The sequence below is a fragment of the Odontomachus brunneus genome, unplaced genomic scaffold, assembly GCF_010583005.1.
Source record: "Odontomachus brunneus isolate Ranch 3 - 2012 unplaced genomic scaffold, Obru_v1 Obru_scaffold_053, whole genome shotgun sequence".
NCBI lineage: Eukaryota > Metazoa > Arthropoda > Insecta > Hymenoptera > Formicidae > Odontomachus > Odontomachus brunneus.
In genome coordinates this window covers 1,030,945-1,047,143 of record NW_022639503.1, presented here as the reverse complement: position 1 = coordinate 1,047,143, position 16,199 = coordinate 1,030,945, and the positions used below count along the sequence as shown (strand labels likewise).

General features: G+C 44.6%; 3 protein-coding genes across 19 annotated transcripts in view; 1 reads left to right on the top strand and 2 right to left on the bottom strand.

The window, feature by feature from the left end:
• Positions 1-10,657, bottom strand: part of LOC116845596 (cytoplasmic polyadenylation element-binding protein 2) — a 202,511-nt gene extending 191,854 nt beyond the window's left edge. Inside the window, exons 1-2 of one of the 3 annotated variants that reach the window (XM_032818455.1) lie at positions 9,326-10,657; positions 3,346-5,306 (exon numbers count right to left, since the gene is read on the bottom strand). In XM_032818455.1, coding sequence (XP_032674346.1) covers positions 3,346-4,476 — 1,131 coding nt within the window. In that variant the 5' untranslated portion in view covers positions 4,477-5,306; positions 9,326-10,657. Of the gene's footprint in view, positions 1-3,345; positions 6,627-9,325 lie in introns of those variants that run through there. The other 2 variants (XM_032818453.1, XM_032818456.1) reach the window with 2 other exon arrangements.
• A 163-nt stretch (positions 10,658-10,820) lies between these two features.
• LOC116845600 (charged multivesicular body protein 5) lies at positions 10,821-12,336 on the top strand. The gene is made up of 4 exons (XM_032818488.1): positions 10,821-11,057; positions 11,266-11,583; positions 11,664-11,891; positions 11,973-12,336. The coding sequence occupies exons 1-4, from the start codon at positions 10,989-10,991 to the stop codon at positions 12,021-12,023; spliced, it is 666 nt and encodes a 221-aa protein (XP_032674379.1). The 5' UTR covers positions 10,821-10,988; the 3' UTR covers positions 12,024-12,336.
• On the bottom strand, positions 12,253-15,844 carry LOC116845598 (tubulin epsilon chain-like). Of its 15 annotated transcripts, none has more exons than XM_032818462.1 (11): positions 15,052-15,392; positions 14,770-14,965; positions 14,459-14,688; positions 14,251-14,366; positions 13,973-14,161; positions 13,603-13,854; positions 13,390-13,536; positions 13,162-13,311; positions 12,907-13,081; positions 12,574-12,741; positions 12,253-12,510 (listed from the first exon to the last, which is right to left on the bottom strand). In XM_032818462.1, the coding sequence occupies exons 2-10, from the start codon at positions 14,792-14,794 to the stop codon at positions 12,595-12,597; spliced, it is 1,431 nt and encodes a 476-aa protein (XP_032674353.1). In that variant the 5' UTR covers positions 14,795-14,965; positions 15,052-15,392; the 3' UTR covers positions 12,253-12,510; positions 12,574-12,594. The 15 variants fall into 15 exon arrangements, with proteins under 15 accessions (XP_032674353.1, XP_032674360.1, XP_032674365.1 ...); XM_032818469.1 differs by having other exon boundaries at positions 12,253-12,447; XM_032818473.1 differs by lacking the exons at positions 12,253-12,510; positions 15,052-15,392 and adding an exon at positions 15,618-15,634 and having other exon boundaries at positions 12,595-12,741; positions 14,770-14,799; positions 14,884-14,965.
• Positions 15,845-16,199: the final 355 nt, after the last annotated feature.

Here is a 16,199-nt window from a genome sequence, read left to right as displayed (position 1 = left end):
ATATATATATATATATATATATATATATATATATATATATATATATATATATATATATATATATAAATGTCGGAGCAAGGTGCGCGAAGGTGATAGCTGAACGACAGTATGACGACATCCGCCATTTCTCTCGGATACTATGCAGATCTATTTTCGAGTAGTGGTTAAAATAGAGCTGAGCTTAAACTTCTCCGCTAGACACTGTTGGAGTTACCGCGTCGGGAAGGAATTAGGTCAGACTCGAACGACAAAATAAGTATCAGCGAAGTATAAGCTCAGATGGCGCCGGCAGACAACAAAAAATGAGTGAAATCGATTATTGACCTCAGTAATTCATACCTGCCATGGGAAAGGTTTCTTTCCCAAAATAGGTGTCTCTTAAGGATGATGGTCGTATATCTTTAAATAACGACGTTCGTGTCTTCTCATGCGTGTCTGTTGCCACTTCGAAATGTCTTTTCTAAGCGACTTTTTTAGTCGTTGTTCCGATATTCGTACAGTTCATCGTGAAATTATAGAGTTAGGCGGCGCGCGCGCGCGAGAGAGAGAGACATATCGCACGTGTGATTCAAAAAGATGTCTTACAGTCACAGCAAAAATGATCCGGATACGAGAAATGATCTAAGATGACCAAATAACTGCACGATATCGCGTATATTTTTATGTTTAACCAATGTAGATGACGGAATTCCTATCTGAACTATTCGTTAAATTTAGCAAGAAAATCTTGCAGTAGCGTCCATTTAAATTAAGGTCAGATTAATAATTGATAACGGGATCTGAATTTGTCTGCAGATATTGCTAAAATGCTGCTACTGCTGCTGTAAATTCCACGTACCACGTACCACAGACGCTTTTAAACCGATAAAAAAGGATAACGATAAATTTTAACTTCGTGACGTTTAGAATTGTACTTGGGCCAGCGAAACATTTTTCTGAGCGATCGCTTTTGTGTGAATACTCGCGCGAGCGAGCCTCGAAAAGGAAGTTCTTATAGAATTATAACGTTTAATAAAGAAAAAATCTCGCGCAAATTAATACGAACGTTTCACCCGGTCATCGCTATTCATAAAACTGTTATTGTATTTCGTTAATAGCCTGAATGGAATTTGAAGGCGATTTGTCACAAAGCACGTAATAAATAATGAATGCAATAACGATGACATAAATAGAATTTACCCAATATGCGAATATTGTAAACAGTAATAATATACATAACGATTCTATATTAAATTTATTTCAATTAAGAGCTCGCGGTAGTATAACTTAATGGTCATCACGAACGGGGTTATGAGCTTCATCCGTCCGTTAATTGTAAAAGGAAGAAAAACAAATACGCTGCGAAAGCGCGCTGCCGTTTAAGATCAATATCGCGTTTCAAAAATGGAATACAACGTAATTGTGCGTCGACGTAAATGGGGCGCAGACGTGGAGAGAAAGATATATACATCAATTATATATATGTATATATATATATATATGTATATATATACACATATATAATACAATATATATAATATTGTGGAGAAAACGCTGACCTGCATTTTCGCGCGGCGCTCCTTTCTCGTTGCTTTATCTACTTCTTTTCTACTTCGATCGAGGAATGATTCGCGCGTTATTCGGCGACGCGACGCGCTTTACACGTTCTACGTGGCCGAGAAAACGCGACTTCCGCGGCACCTCCAATGTACAACTTCGACCTTTCCTCTGAGCGCGCGTTTCGTTATCACGCGGCCAGATATGCGAAACGACGACGAGCGCGTTGCGTCAGAGATAACCTGGATACCACCGCGTAAAATTGTCGCGGACGGAAACGTGCGTGAGAGCCATATGAGCCCTTTTGGCGCTCGTTCGTTCACGGCCCAAGACTGCGACGCAACATTATCGGCAGTTAAAAAACGACGGTGTCACATCCGTCGACGGTGCAACTGCCGAAACAGCCGTTGTACTAGCTAAATTTAAATTAGAGTATATCTTTCTCTCTCTCTCTCTCCCCCCTCTCCTCCCCTAAGGAGCAGTTGCATAACCCGAAGGAGTGCGTGGCGCGGTGCGGCGGCACAGCGTAACTGCGGAAGTCGGAGCCCTAGTCGGCGAGCGCGCGCGCCTTCCTCGACGGCGAGACCGCATGATTGCCGGTGCAGTTTTATAAGCGAGCACCTTTGGCTATACTGCTCGCTCTACCGCGATCGATAACGCAATGCCACTCAGCTAAAAAAGTCGAGGCAACGTCTGTGTGCCATCGGCGCTCGCGAGTCCAGCGAAACAATAAAGCAACGATGTCGACTCGAGTTCTCTTTCCTTCTCTCTTTTTCACTCGCGATCTCTGCAACTCGCTCGATGCGAGTAGCGCGCGCGCAGAGAAGAAGGTTGTCTAATTGACGAGGTGATTAGCACGTCGCTAATAATACACACGTGAGAGCATTTTTCTAAGAGGAGGACGGGAATCGGTGGTCACTCGACGTGGGTCAAGCCACGTCTCAGTTACGTGGGTTCTAATTTGTCCGATTTGAGGCGACTGATTTCACGCGGATAGATAGGAGCGGTTAATTAAAAATTTTTCTCGGAGGGATCCAGCCCTCTCGTGCGAGCAGCCGTTTAATAAACGTGGAAATTTACTTCGCTCACGACTACGCGAGTGATCCATTTCGCACGAGGAGTTATTTCACTTGGCCACTTTTGTCAGACTGCCACAAGTGTCCTTTTCTGTACACGGAGGAAATGTTGTAGTAAAAATTACAAGATTTTTGTAATCTTGACTCATGCGGGATTATGATCGAAAATTACTACATACTTGTTTAAAAATGTTATGCACGTATATGGAAGCTTTCACTAAAAAATAATTTTAAATACTTGGATACTTTTTATATCATTCCAGATAGATAGTCAAATTTACTGTTTCTACAGTAATTTAGATTACAATTTCAGTATAGCTTCACAAAAAACATTGTAAAGAGAAATGTAATTACAACATAACTTTTACTAGAATATTTTCTTCGTGTTTTTATGACTTATGTCATCGATATGTCTTGAGAGCAAAGAAATCAAAATGTCCAACGTTACAGTGTTTCAATCCGTATCTCTAACAAGGAAACTAATCTGAATAAGGGAGAGCAAAGAATAGAAAGAATTAGATATCCCAAAACCGAATTTTGTCTAAATGTAACTTTAACTTGGCTGAATAACTTGTATCAAACTTCTGAGGAAAGTGGGTTAGATCGATGTCGCGTTGAGATCTTCAAATTCGACCAGCTATTTGTCGAACACCTCGACCTCTGGGTAACAGTAAATTCTACATCAAGTCAACTCGGTCGCCCGAGACAAGTGAGACTTATTCAACTGACTCACCTGCTGGAATGGCGGCAACTGCAGCAAATCTCTCTCCTCGGCGGCGGTAACTTCAAAGGTAGGGGCTGGCTGAGGCGGGTAGATGTTCCCCTTGCCGGGATACGAGGTGCTACGACGGAACTTGACCGGACTGATGCAGGAGGGATGCGCCGCCTGACCGGGATGACCCGGAAACGTCGGGCTCGGCTTGCGACCCTGAAGACCAGCCGCGGCCGCCACCGCAGCGGCGGCGTGCAAGGACGAATGCAACGGTGGTAGATTCGGCACGGATCTGCCGCGGCTCCAGGGTGATAGGCCGGCTGGACTCGCGACCGCGGCGGCAGCGGCAGCCGCTTGCGGACCCGCGCCCCATTGCTGAGGAGCCTGTGGCCCACCTGACCACGCCGCATAGCCTTTGCCGGGCAGGTAGACGCCCGGATGAGACGTAGGTGGCGGTTGCTGCTGCTGTTGCTGATGCTGTTGTTGTTGCTGCTGCTGCTGTTGCGCAGACGAGACCTGGAGGCCACCGTGCCTGGTGCCAGCGGGTGCGCCGGCATTCCCGTGCTGTTGCTGTTGTTGTTGCGGGAAGTTGTGACTAGCTGTGATAGCGCGTCGAGTGCCGCTAGAGACCGCGGCGGCGCCAGTGCTGGCGAAGAGGCCCGCGGGTCCACCGGTCGGGAAGTTTTGAAACGCAGCGATTGAGCCATTCACTGGCAAGGCGTGCAAGCCGCTGTCATCCGGCGCGGACCAAAGACTGGGCACTCTGCCGGGATCAGCGAAGCCCTGCAGTGACGAGGACGTGCTGCACGTGATGTCCTTCTCCGTGGAGGATGGCGTCGTTGGTGTGATGGCGATGCTCTCCACCTCGACCACATCCTTCGACTTGTCCTGCCCAGCCACGGTGTCGAGCGCGCTGCTCGGCGAGAGCGGAGCCGGTTTGCCGGCAGCTTGCTTCTCGATCAGCAAATCGTCCTGCATCGTGGATGTCGTGATGATAACGTCGGCGTTTACGTTGCTGTTGTTGTGGTTGTTGTTGCTGGTGATGGTGATGTTGACGGAGGTGTTGCTGCTGCTGCTGCTGGTCGCGCTGAGCTTCTGGCTGGTCAGGCTGCTGGTTCTGGAGAAGAGACTCGTCGCGCTCAAGTCCCCCATAAATCACCGGGGCTTCCGGTCACCGAGCGGCCACGCGACGTTGACGAGCGTCGCGACGACCGACACTGCAGCTAGGCCCCTCAGGAAACTTCCTCCCTTCCGCCTACCGACACGGGCCCCGTGACTCGCCGGTCGGGTGGTCGTTGTGGCTGAACGCGAGAGGACCGTGCGCGTCCTCCACGTAGTGCGCTCCTCGTCGTCTCTGTCCGGCACGAACAGCCCGCGGCACAAACTATCGATCCACGACCGTACGCGTAAAAACACCCACGGTGAGAGGTCCCGGAAACTGAAGGACCACGTCGCACGATGATCCTCCTCCTTGTCGCGTGTCTTCCCTCTGTCTTCTTCGTTGTTAGCGACACGTTCTCTCCTCTTTCTTTCTCGCCCGATACTCCACCTCTTATCACGCTCCTCCTATTTTCACGTCTCGCCCTATTTTCCCCGAAGACCCGCGCCTCCTCGTCTTCTACCTTAGCTCGCGTCCTGTGCGCGCTCTCCTCCCCCTTTTATCTCGCTCTGGTTCGCCCCAGCGAACGCTCCTCTAGATCCCGTTAATGCCGCGTCGCCCCGGTACGATTCGGCAGCGACTCTCTCCCCGTGGCATCCTCTTGGCTGTCGGAGAGCTCGGAGACAGCTCCTCACTGGGCGACACGCGTTGTCATCGTCGATTGCGGCGCTCCGCGAAGCGCTGCTCGTTGCTGTTGCTGCCGCTCCTGGCTGCCTCCCCCGCGTTCGTTCGATCGTTCGCTCGCTCGCTCGCTCGCTCGCTCGTTCGCTTGCCCGAGTGCCGTGTTCCGTTCTGCCGTGTGCACGACGTCCGAGGCTACCCCCTGACAAACATAATTTCGATCGTCACACCGCTGGACCACTTGGAATCCTCCCAAATACGCAACGCAGCGCGCGCGCGACCTTTTGCTTTCCACTACCACCACACACACGCGACTACGATACGAGGTCGCTCCGCGGATCGTATCGCGACGGAGGTGGAGGAGGGTGAGGTGGAGGAGGTAGAGGTGGTGGACGGGCGGGAGGGAAGAGGGTGTATAGAGCGTACACGATATGTTTTACCCCCACGAGACGACGAAGCCTGACGAAGGAAGCGATCGCGTGTCCTTCGCGAGCGATCGCGGCCGACTCGGCCTGCACTCACACTGAACCCGCGGAATTCACCCCGGCATGAGAGGGGCGGCCTATACGGGAAGCAGCCGCAGGTTTCGCCGCGGATGACACTCGCGGGACGACAGGCGCGTACAGTCGTCGCCGATCGCCGAGTGTTCCGCGGCGGTTCAGCGGTATCGGCGGGTTGGCTGACTGACTAGCTGGCGCGCGCGCGATCGATCGATCGCCGATAAGCCCGGTGTGTATACGCGCGCGGCGGACGGAGAGGTGAGAGTGTGTGTGAGAAAGAGAGAGAGAGAGAGCCGAGAGAGAGAAAGAGAAGGAGGAAGGGAGGAGAGTTCGCCGATGTGTATTTGCTCGCGCGCGCACACGATGAGTCTCGCGGGGACACTGGCGAACGCGAGCGCTAGTCCAAACCCGAGAACCCGAGGAGCGTAGCGTAGGCGCACGCGGGGTCAGGTCAGGGTTACTACCACCGTCGCGTTCGCCGTTGACTGCGACGTGTCTCCTTCACCCGGACGGATGATGTCGAAAGTCGCGGGTTCACACACTGCGGTAATCCACGCGATGCAACCAGAAAGTGTCTCCTCGCACGCGCGCGCCAAGGCGAATCGTCGTTCTCTGCCGCACGTCGTTCTACGTCGTCACTGTGTCGCCGATATGCTTGCACACGACGTGGCGCACCACCTCCTCGACCGCGCACGCACGCACGCACCTCGTCGTTGTCGCCGTCGTCGTCGTCGTCGTCCCCCACCTCCTCTACGAGGTACGACGGTCTAGCGCCGCCACCCGCTCCGTTAGCATATTTTCCCTACTTCCCTCGGTGGCTTTCGTCTGTCGGTCTGTCTGTCTGTCTGTCAGTTCTCGCCGCGCGTACGCCCTCGCGCCTCCGTCGGTCGTCGTGCTCCAACTCGAACAGTAGAGGGAGACGATGAAGCTGCCGGAGGAGGTGCAAAGGGGAGGTGGTGGCGAGCAGGTGGAGGTGGAGGTGGTGGAGGAGGAGGAGGAGGAGGAGAAGGAGGAGGAAGACGAGGCCCGGATAACTTCAGCCAGCAGAGCGCGTTTCGACGAGGCGGCTTCGTGGTCTCTCCTCTGCTGCTTTTGCTGCTGCTGCTGCTGCTGCTTCTGCTGCTGCTGCTGCTGCTGCTGCTGCTGCTGCTGCTGCTGCGTCGTCGTCGTCGTCGTCGTGTCGTGTGCCTCTGGCGCGCGCGCGCGCCGCAGCGGTGCGATTCGTGCGTGCGTCGTGCCGACTTTTGGAATACTGCGGCCGCGTCGCGGGTCGGGGCATGCCACAACCCGTCGGAGTATAGGCGTCGTAACCGCGTGGAACCGTGCGCGCTCGGCGATCTTCGCCCGGCCACCGAGTACACAACGTGTACTCCGACGCTCTTGTTCTCGACCTCGCTCACGTCGCCGTCGTCCTCGTCGACCTCGCCGCCGTTGCGTCGGCGGTGCTCCACGCAGGCGCCCTGGCGCCGACGTCGCCGCCGCCATCGTGGCCGCACCAAAACCACCACCGCGACGCTCGCCGTCATCCCCCTTTTCCTTCCATCTCCTCGTGCGGTGCTTCCTCACCGTTTCCCTCTTTGCAACCCTCTATTTGTATAGAGTGCCGTGAAAGCATCGAATATCTTTTCCGGTCTCTATCCTGAGTTTGGCGCGGAACGATCTAATATTGATAATCGATGAATTCTGATAAGGGCATGTGTCCAAGGAAATCGTGGATAGTCGGAGGGATCTCGGGTACGGTTAGAATGATTCAGCGCTTCTGCGTTTTTGTGGCAGTAGTTGAGAAACAATGCGCGGATGGTCGCGTGAACGATGCTCGCCTTTTGTTCTGCCCGAGCTTCTCTGGCGCGATGCGAAAAAAATAAAAATAAACAAACGACTGTTGGATTCAGATTCTTCAAGTTCTCATTTCATTTTAGACGATCTATAATTATTTCTATCTTTATCTTGCAATGTTTTCTATTGTTTTTACTCAGTTTTACAGTCATTGCTTATCACACGTAAGACATTCGGTCTAAATTTAGGTTAGTTCCAAGTCTAGAATTTAAATTTTTCAATTGAATCGTCACAAATATAATGTCATATATACAATCGTATGATACAACTCAGTAAATAGTTATGAGTGTAATACTATCTTCAACTCTATCGTGAATCATAGGTCGTCTAAAGTGGACTTTGTGTAATAACAGTCGTCTATCCTCTCTCACGTGCTCTCTGGACTATGCTCTTGGCGTACAGAATACAAATTTAACATTCTATCATTAAGACATTCTATCATTCAAACGTAAACATATATGCAGAACAGATACAACGAATGTGGTGGTGTATCTAGCCGTGGTTTCCGCTACGAAAAAATTTCGAGTTCAATTCACGGCGATCTACGGTCGAAATGTCACTGGATGTTCGAGGACATTCAGTGCATCGCAGCCGCTTTCGGGGACTCGAACTTTGCCCAACAATGTTCGATGAAAGCGCCGCGAGACGGCGGCTTGATAAAGCGGTCGCTCGATAAGAGAGTTCTGTTCGGTTATGTACCGACAGAACGAAGAAAGAGAACGAGGAGCAAGCCATATGGTATACGGGGGATTAGAGAGAGCGGGACGTAAATAAAAATATCACGACGTGCGATTTATAGCGGTGGATAACGAGGATCGCGTGCTTGTAGGAAAAACGAAGAAAGGGGCAGCGTAAGAGTACGATGCGAAGAGCTCTCTCTCTCTCTCTCTCTCCCCCTCTCTCTCTCTCTCTCTCGCTCTCATAATTACACTCGAATCTCGCGTGCCTCCTTAGTCGGGGTATCGTCTTACGAGGCAACGGGCTGCCTCCGTCAGAGGCTACAACGTGTAGTAAATCTTTCATGATTAGTCGCGGGATGCGAACTACGGTCGTGAGTTTGTAAACGTGGTCGACGTCGCGCTATGCCGCGAATGCGCTGCGCGTCCTCGTAAATCTCGCAAAACTGTGCTCTCTGATTTCACTTACGTAACGCCGAGATTAAACGTATCTGCACGCGCGCGATACGATCACCTTGCGTCGAACGCGAGAGTAATCATTCCGACAGATCTGATCGGAGTGTCGCTGATAACGAGGCATCGATAAAGATCTTGACGTTAATGTCTTTAGACGCGTCGTTCCGTTTCTTTAGCAAGAGATTATGCTTGAATAATTTATACTCGCACGCATAAGTGCGAACTGTATTACCGACGCGGAATCGAAATCTCTGCGCGGCGCGCTTTGTATGAAAAATATGCGATGGGAATAGCAATTATATTATTAATGATATTAAGTATAAGTAATTAATAATGAGTACAAAATGAGAAATACGATTTATATAACATTCATACACGGAGAGAATATTGTAGGTCCTTTTCATATAAATTCTTTTCAATTTCGCTATGTTTTTAGTAGTCCGCGAATAGACAGTTTATCTTATTAAAGGACATAGTAAATTTCTCTAGCAAGTGTTCTAATAACATATTCCAGTTCCTAAAATATAAACAGCACATATAATAGTAAGTTACTACACAATGTCGATCTATTTCTCGATTGTAAAATTCTATAATAATTTTTATTATAAAATCTTCTCCGTATATATATCCCTCCTTAATATATTTTTATATATGATATAAATTTGCAAATGAAACACGTTTATATGAGATACGATGTGCAAAAGTTGCAGGCATGCTACCTACAGCGGTTTCTATTCTATATTGATATTTACCGTTTTCTCTTTCAGCGGATCGGAGGGTACCAGCTTCAACTTTGGAACTGCCATTACGCGGCGACGTATTTCTTCATACAGCGGATGACCGGCTGATTTTCGCGAGATATTCACTGCCCGCGTTCGTTCGACGGTATTTCGCCACAGCACGAAACTTCGCTTCGACGCTGTTGACGATATAACTCACGTGCGAAACTTCCGCACAAGTCGGAAGCATAAAGACGCGGCAATATGAAGTCCGTGCCGCCATTGTGTAACGAACATTCGACACTTCACTCGGCACTCCCGACTGGGCACGACTCGATTCACTCTCGACGACGATATTCGGTGGCGACGAACACGCAACACTTATTTCCGGCACTTCCGGCGATAATTCGCACGCGAGACTCGCCAGTCGAAGTCGCGGGAAATGCGGGCCGACTTGTCGAACTGCCGCGCGCGATCCTTCTCGAAACTGCGTGAACATTACAACGATCGCGATTTCTCAAGACTCGCGCCGACCAATCACAGTGATCTACCTGTTTTTCAGAAGTGGTGCCAATCGAAATGCGCGGTCAAGTTGTCGGAGACAATTCCGACGCTCGAAATATTAAGAGGACATTATCTGTTTTCCTAGAATAAGTGCCTTACAGTCTCCGCGATAAGTGGGCGCGAGATCTTCTTTCATCAGAATATCTTGAATAACGAATATCCGATATAATACTCGACATTCCTGACTTCCGTTGAGCGAGACTCGCTTTCTTTGCATCCAATGAGATTTTATCACAACGAACGCGCGACTTACATTTTCAGCACTCTCGACGATTTGCGCGCGAAATTCATCGCAGATGAATCACGAGATATACAGAACGACCCGTCGGACACGAAGTATTATGCGCAAGTGGTTCCGAAACTGACCGAACGCTTGGCGTTTCTCTAAGCAGTGATTCGCTCGACGCAGCGCGCAACGTCCAATCACAGAGCTCCATTTTTTCGACGGTGTCGCAAGACACGTTAAATACGCTCGAGATAATTCCTACATTCGAGATACTGACAGAGTATTATCTATTTCCCTGTAATGAGTAATCGCCACTACCGGTGGTGACCCACGCGTGAAATTTTGTTTCGATGATCGACAGAATAAAGCACAGTGATTCAAAATCCGTATTGCTATCGTATAACCGTCACTTATCATCTCGATCGTACGGTCACCATCTCTCTCGACGTTTCTGTCGGCTCGTCCCGCGAGATACATCTCGATGACCAGTCGACGATGGTTTCGCCACAACAAACGCGCGACACTCGTCTTTGATATTTCTGACGATAATTCGCACGTGATACTCAGTTTCGGCGAGTCAAAATCGCGAGAGATGTTACCAGCGTGTTGAATACGACTACTGTGCGCAGACCGTGCAACAAACTGAATATAGCCGCGATTGAGTTTCTCGAAGTCTATCGATGTATATCGAACGCTCGAGGCTGGTGTGACTCATCACTGCAGTGCCTCCAAGTGTCCACTATAACGTTGGCTATCCTGTGTCTACAGTTTCGTCTGTCGCTGTATTACGTAGCTGTCTCGTTTATCCACCTCATTCTTGTCAATTGGCCCTGACATTTCGACTGCATACGAAAGGATCTACGTAAAAATTGTCTTGTCGTGCAGTATCAACGTTAATTCGCGAAAATGAACAGGCTCTTCGGACGCGCTAAAGCCAAAGAACCTCCACCGAACATCACGGACTGTATCGCTGGGGTAAAGACGACGAATTTGTTTATGTATATTACCAAAGACAATTAATTTCCCTTTCTGTATTCTTTTTCCATATTATTATGACAGTTTCGAAATCATATAGAGGGCAAAAGTCACATAATTTGCGAGAGACAATGTTATGCAGTGGAAGATTATACGACTTACTGCGATAGTAAAGATCTGTTTTGTAAATGTCATGACACTCTTTTAGGTTGACAGTAGGGCGGATTCCGCGGAGAAGAAGATAGCCAGGCTAGATGCGGAGCTGAAGAAATATAAAGACCAAATGGTTAAAATGAGAGATGGTCCAGCTAAGAATGCAGTAAAGGCCAAAGCTTTGCGTATACTAAAACAGCGAAAGATGTACGAGGGTCAGGTGGACAATTTGCGGCAGCAGGCATTTAATATGGAACAAGCAAACTATGCTACTCAGACCTTAAAAGATACTCAAGCAACTGTGGTTGCTATGAAGGAAGGGGTCAAGCAAATGCAAAAAGAATTCAAAAATATTAATATTGATCAAATCGAAGTAAGTTGATAATAATTTACTAATACAAATCTTACTTGGAGTTTATTGAATATTGCATAGGTTATTCTTGTCACATGCAGGATCTACAAGATGATTTAGCGGATATGTTAGAACAAGCTGATGAAGTACAAGAAGCGATGGGTCGTAGTTATGGAATGCCAGAGATTGATGACGATGAACTTGCAGCTGAATTGGAAGCTCTTGGTGATGATCTTGCTTTGGATGAAGATTCCAGCTTCTTAGATGATGCTATTAAAGCACCTAGTGCACCGGATAAAGAACCTGGAGCGAATTCTGCGAAGAACAAGGTCTGTTCTGGAATAAGTATATTTGTCTATCAAGTTTCTAATTAAAGGAATAAGATTACATTGACTTGTATCTTAACACAGGATGGTGTTCCTGTCGACGAGTTTGGATTGCCGCAAATACCTGCCAGTTAAGTTTGAGCGTATCAAAATATATCTAATTGGATAAAAAAAAATGTAAGCTTTAAGATATTCACATGCATGCCCAAAGACACTTGATCCTCTGAGGATCTAAGACAAAAGCTTTTCTGATCAACACCCCGGACACATCATGAATAATGCTCTAACAAAGTTTTTGTTGATGAAAACAGTCTTGCAACAGATATATTTAGTTCAGTACTAATAAGATTTTGTTACACTGGTCTTTAAAGCTACTATTTTTATTAAATTAGAGTTATGTTGTACATATATATATAAGAAAATTAATAAATATTGATAATATTGACAATTTTCTGTGATACATATATGAGCGATACAAGACATACTTATGCTCCATTTCCGAATTCTTACAAACTTATTAAATCATATATGAATGATACAAGACATACTTATGCTCCATTTCCGAATTCTTACAAACTTATTAAATCATATATGAATGATACAAGACATACTTATGCTCCATTTCCGAATTCTTACAAACTTATTAAATCATATATGAATGATACAAGACATACTTATGCTCCATTTCCGAATTCTTACAAACTTATTAAATTACTCGTAATCTAGAAATATTTGTTTTATCCATACTCCGTATTTCTGTGTAACGTTCACATAAATCGAGAATGCATTCTTTACTTTCGTCGAAATGTGTCTCGTCAAATCCATGTACCTGTGTATAGTGGTGAACGTGTGCCTAAAATATAATTTCATTATATTAGATAATTATACAACAAACTAAATTTTTATCGAGTAACTTCTGCATGAAGTTTATCCAGTCACTAGCAAGAGAAAAAATAACTTGATAATAAAAATCGTTGTCTTTGTTTGCTGAATATATATAGTGATTCTTTGTTAGTACCTTTTTCCTATATAACTTAGAAAATTCTTGTATTATATCTTTGAATAATAAAGACATGGTGGATGAATTAAGCAGACATAGTAATGATGAGGTATGTCCTGCTGGAGGAATAGAACACAATCCTATTTTCATGCAGTCCTTACTCCATGAAGTAAACTTTGCTTTACTTTGAAATCTATCAAAGAATAAATGTAGTCATAATTAAAATGATTATTAAGGACACAAACTTGAATACAACAAAGGTGATTTAAGTACCTTTCAATGTTCCGTTTCATGTCAGTCAAAGTAGTATTTCCCCTTGCAATATGTGCAGCAGCAAGAATCACAGAGGTGCGTTGTAGAGGGTCCAATTTGATCAATTGATTATTTCGCGACCATGCATTGATGAATAGTTCATCTTGCAATCTTAAAAAATTCACTTATATCTCTCTGGTCTCGCATTTATGTTTTAAGATGAGAGCTATAAGGAAGAAGTTCACATACCTTGTCTGTTGCATATTGCACATATTTGGAGCAGCTAAAGTCACAGGGCAGATACTGCTGAATATATAATGTAATTTCGGATAAGGCACCAAATTTGTCGCCACTTCGTTCATATCCATATTTAAACTTCCTGGAAATCTAGATCCGCTAAAAGAAATCGTTATGTTCACGGTATCGAGTGTCACGTAGCAATTTTACAAGAGATTTCTTCACCTGGTCAAGTGCAAAAGCATATTGACAATAATACTGTTCATATCTTGAAACGGCTTACACGATGCGTTATAATTTATTTGACTGGTATTGTCTCGTTTGTTCGTTTGCGCATTACATATATCCAAGAGAGCTTTGTTCTCAATGGGAAACACGCACGTGGCATGCTCCACGAGTTCTCGGGTAGCAAGTAAAGTGTTATAAGGTGCTGTTACAACATCTTGCATACTTATTGGATACACGCAAGACACAAGCCTGCAATATTAATAAAGTAAATTGACCTTAAAATTTTCTTTCTTGCAACTAATGTTACACAAAACAATCAGATTCAACTGATTCAATTAATATTAATACTCATTGAAAGATAGCTCACCTTTCCACACGAGGGTAGTTATTTTCTAACAGTTTTAAGGTTGCTGTGCCTAATCCAGACCCTGTACCACCTCCTAAAGAGTGCATTAGCAAAAACCCATGAAGTCGATCGCATTTTTCAACCGTGTGTCTTATACTTTCCTCCAAGCGATCACGGTACTCTCTATAGTGAACATGATATCCTACTGCCCTAGAAATGAAATTTCTTGAAATTATTATGACAATTATTCCTATATCCTATTCATACTATAAATATAAATACTGTTGCACACAAATCACCAATTATTTCCAGATCCTGGATAATTCGTTACAACACAGGTCTGATCAAATAATCGACGCAATGGACCTTGTTTAAATCTAGATACAACACTATCCTCCATGTCTATCAGAACACTCTGGTAAAAGAAAAATGTTCTATTAAATTTGAAGAACTTATTTCTTATAATCTTAGTTTTAAGAAGTTAAAAATTAACTGGATTATACAAACCCTGGCTCTAACTTTAGCTGTATTTAAGTCAGCTACACTTTGAAAATGCATACTATCAACACTACCTGGAACATGAAAGAAACTAGAAAATCCATCAGATAGATCCTTGATGTGCTTCACATGAGTTCGTTGTATTTTGAGCAGATTAACATTGCCAGTAGTCTGGATACCATATTCATGTAAAGCCAAGGGCCAGAAAGCTGATCCTATTTGATTCCCGCACTGGCCAACTAAAATAAATAGAAAAGAATTTAAAATGTTTATAACTCATTAAAATCTTAAATTTTATTATTATATTTGTATATGCTTACTTTGTACAGTGACAAATTGACTCATTATGTCTAAAATATAAATTGTCTATATATGTATCAGTTGTCATTACATCATAAGAGTTTTGTTAATCAAAGTTATCCTTCTCTACAAACATTTATTATTCCTATATCCATCAAGTGGGCCAGTGGTAAGATAATGTTGTGGATGGATCAATGTTCAATCCATAAATCAATTCTATCACAAAGAATAAATTAAACATAAGAAACCATCTGACTTGCGTTAAATTGCATTATTTAAAAATAAGAAATTCTTTGATTTACTTTCACAAATCTTACTAATTAAAACATCATTCATAAAATTAAAATAAAAGGTTAAATTAAGTATGGGTTAAGCCTGTCCGATGCTCTCTAGTGGTACTGTATAGTCTCGTTAGGCACGGGGTTCGAGGTAAAAAAAACTGGTTGCAACTTTGACAAGAACGATGATAGCAAGATAATTCAAGAAACATTTTATAACTTCATATCTTAATTTTCAGTTATATTAGTGAATATAACACTTATTAATTTTTTATTGTATGATACACGTATAAATCGAGATGTGTGGTGTCAAATTTTTTTATGAAGCTTTTTTTTGCCAAACTGTACTGTGCAAAATAAAAATTACACATAAATAATGTTTACACCATTTGAAAGTGTGAATCTTTTTCTTTAAGTTACATGTAAGCAAATTATGTTATGATTTATTTTCACTGACTTATTTGACGTTGAAGCAAAACTGCCGTTTTGCCTTTGACACTCATAACATAAATCAATATACGATGTTCATTAATAAATGAATAGGAAGATTAAAAACTACTTTTAAAAAAATATATATATATATACTTTACTAAATGTATGTGGCCAAGGCTTGTAGAGGAGGCTTTATAATTAATTTACAAAAATTTACTTACAGAAAACGGAAAATTTTAAGAAATAATGGGTCTAATATACTTAGACCCGTTATTCCTATAAATTAGTTCCAAAATTTCCGCTACGAGCCGCCACTTTCTTTAAAAAGAAATTGAGGTGCATCCAAAAGCGCTTCTTATATTCCGGTAGAGAATCTCGATATTCCCTTTCATTTAGCGCATCCTTTCGTAGGACCGCCTACGAAAAATCTGGTTCACAATGCATGGCAAGCATTATCGCGTCCTGTGTGCAGGAGCCATAAGGTCCAAAACTGACCAATCACAGGGTGCTTTCCAGTTGCGTACATTGTGTTACTCAAAACCAGTTTATTGGTTGCATATTATCTTACAAGATATTTTAGATAATATGTGACCAATAAACTAGTTTTGTGTACGTATGTGTCAAGATGTGTTAAGTAATTGGAAAGCACCCATATTGAAGTGAGACAAATATACGTTTTCTCACTCTAACTTATTGCACTAGTTCAGCAGTGCATCTACAAAGAACAGATCTATATATAT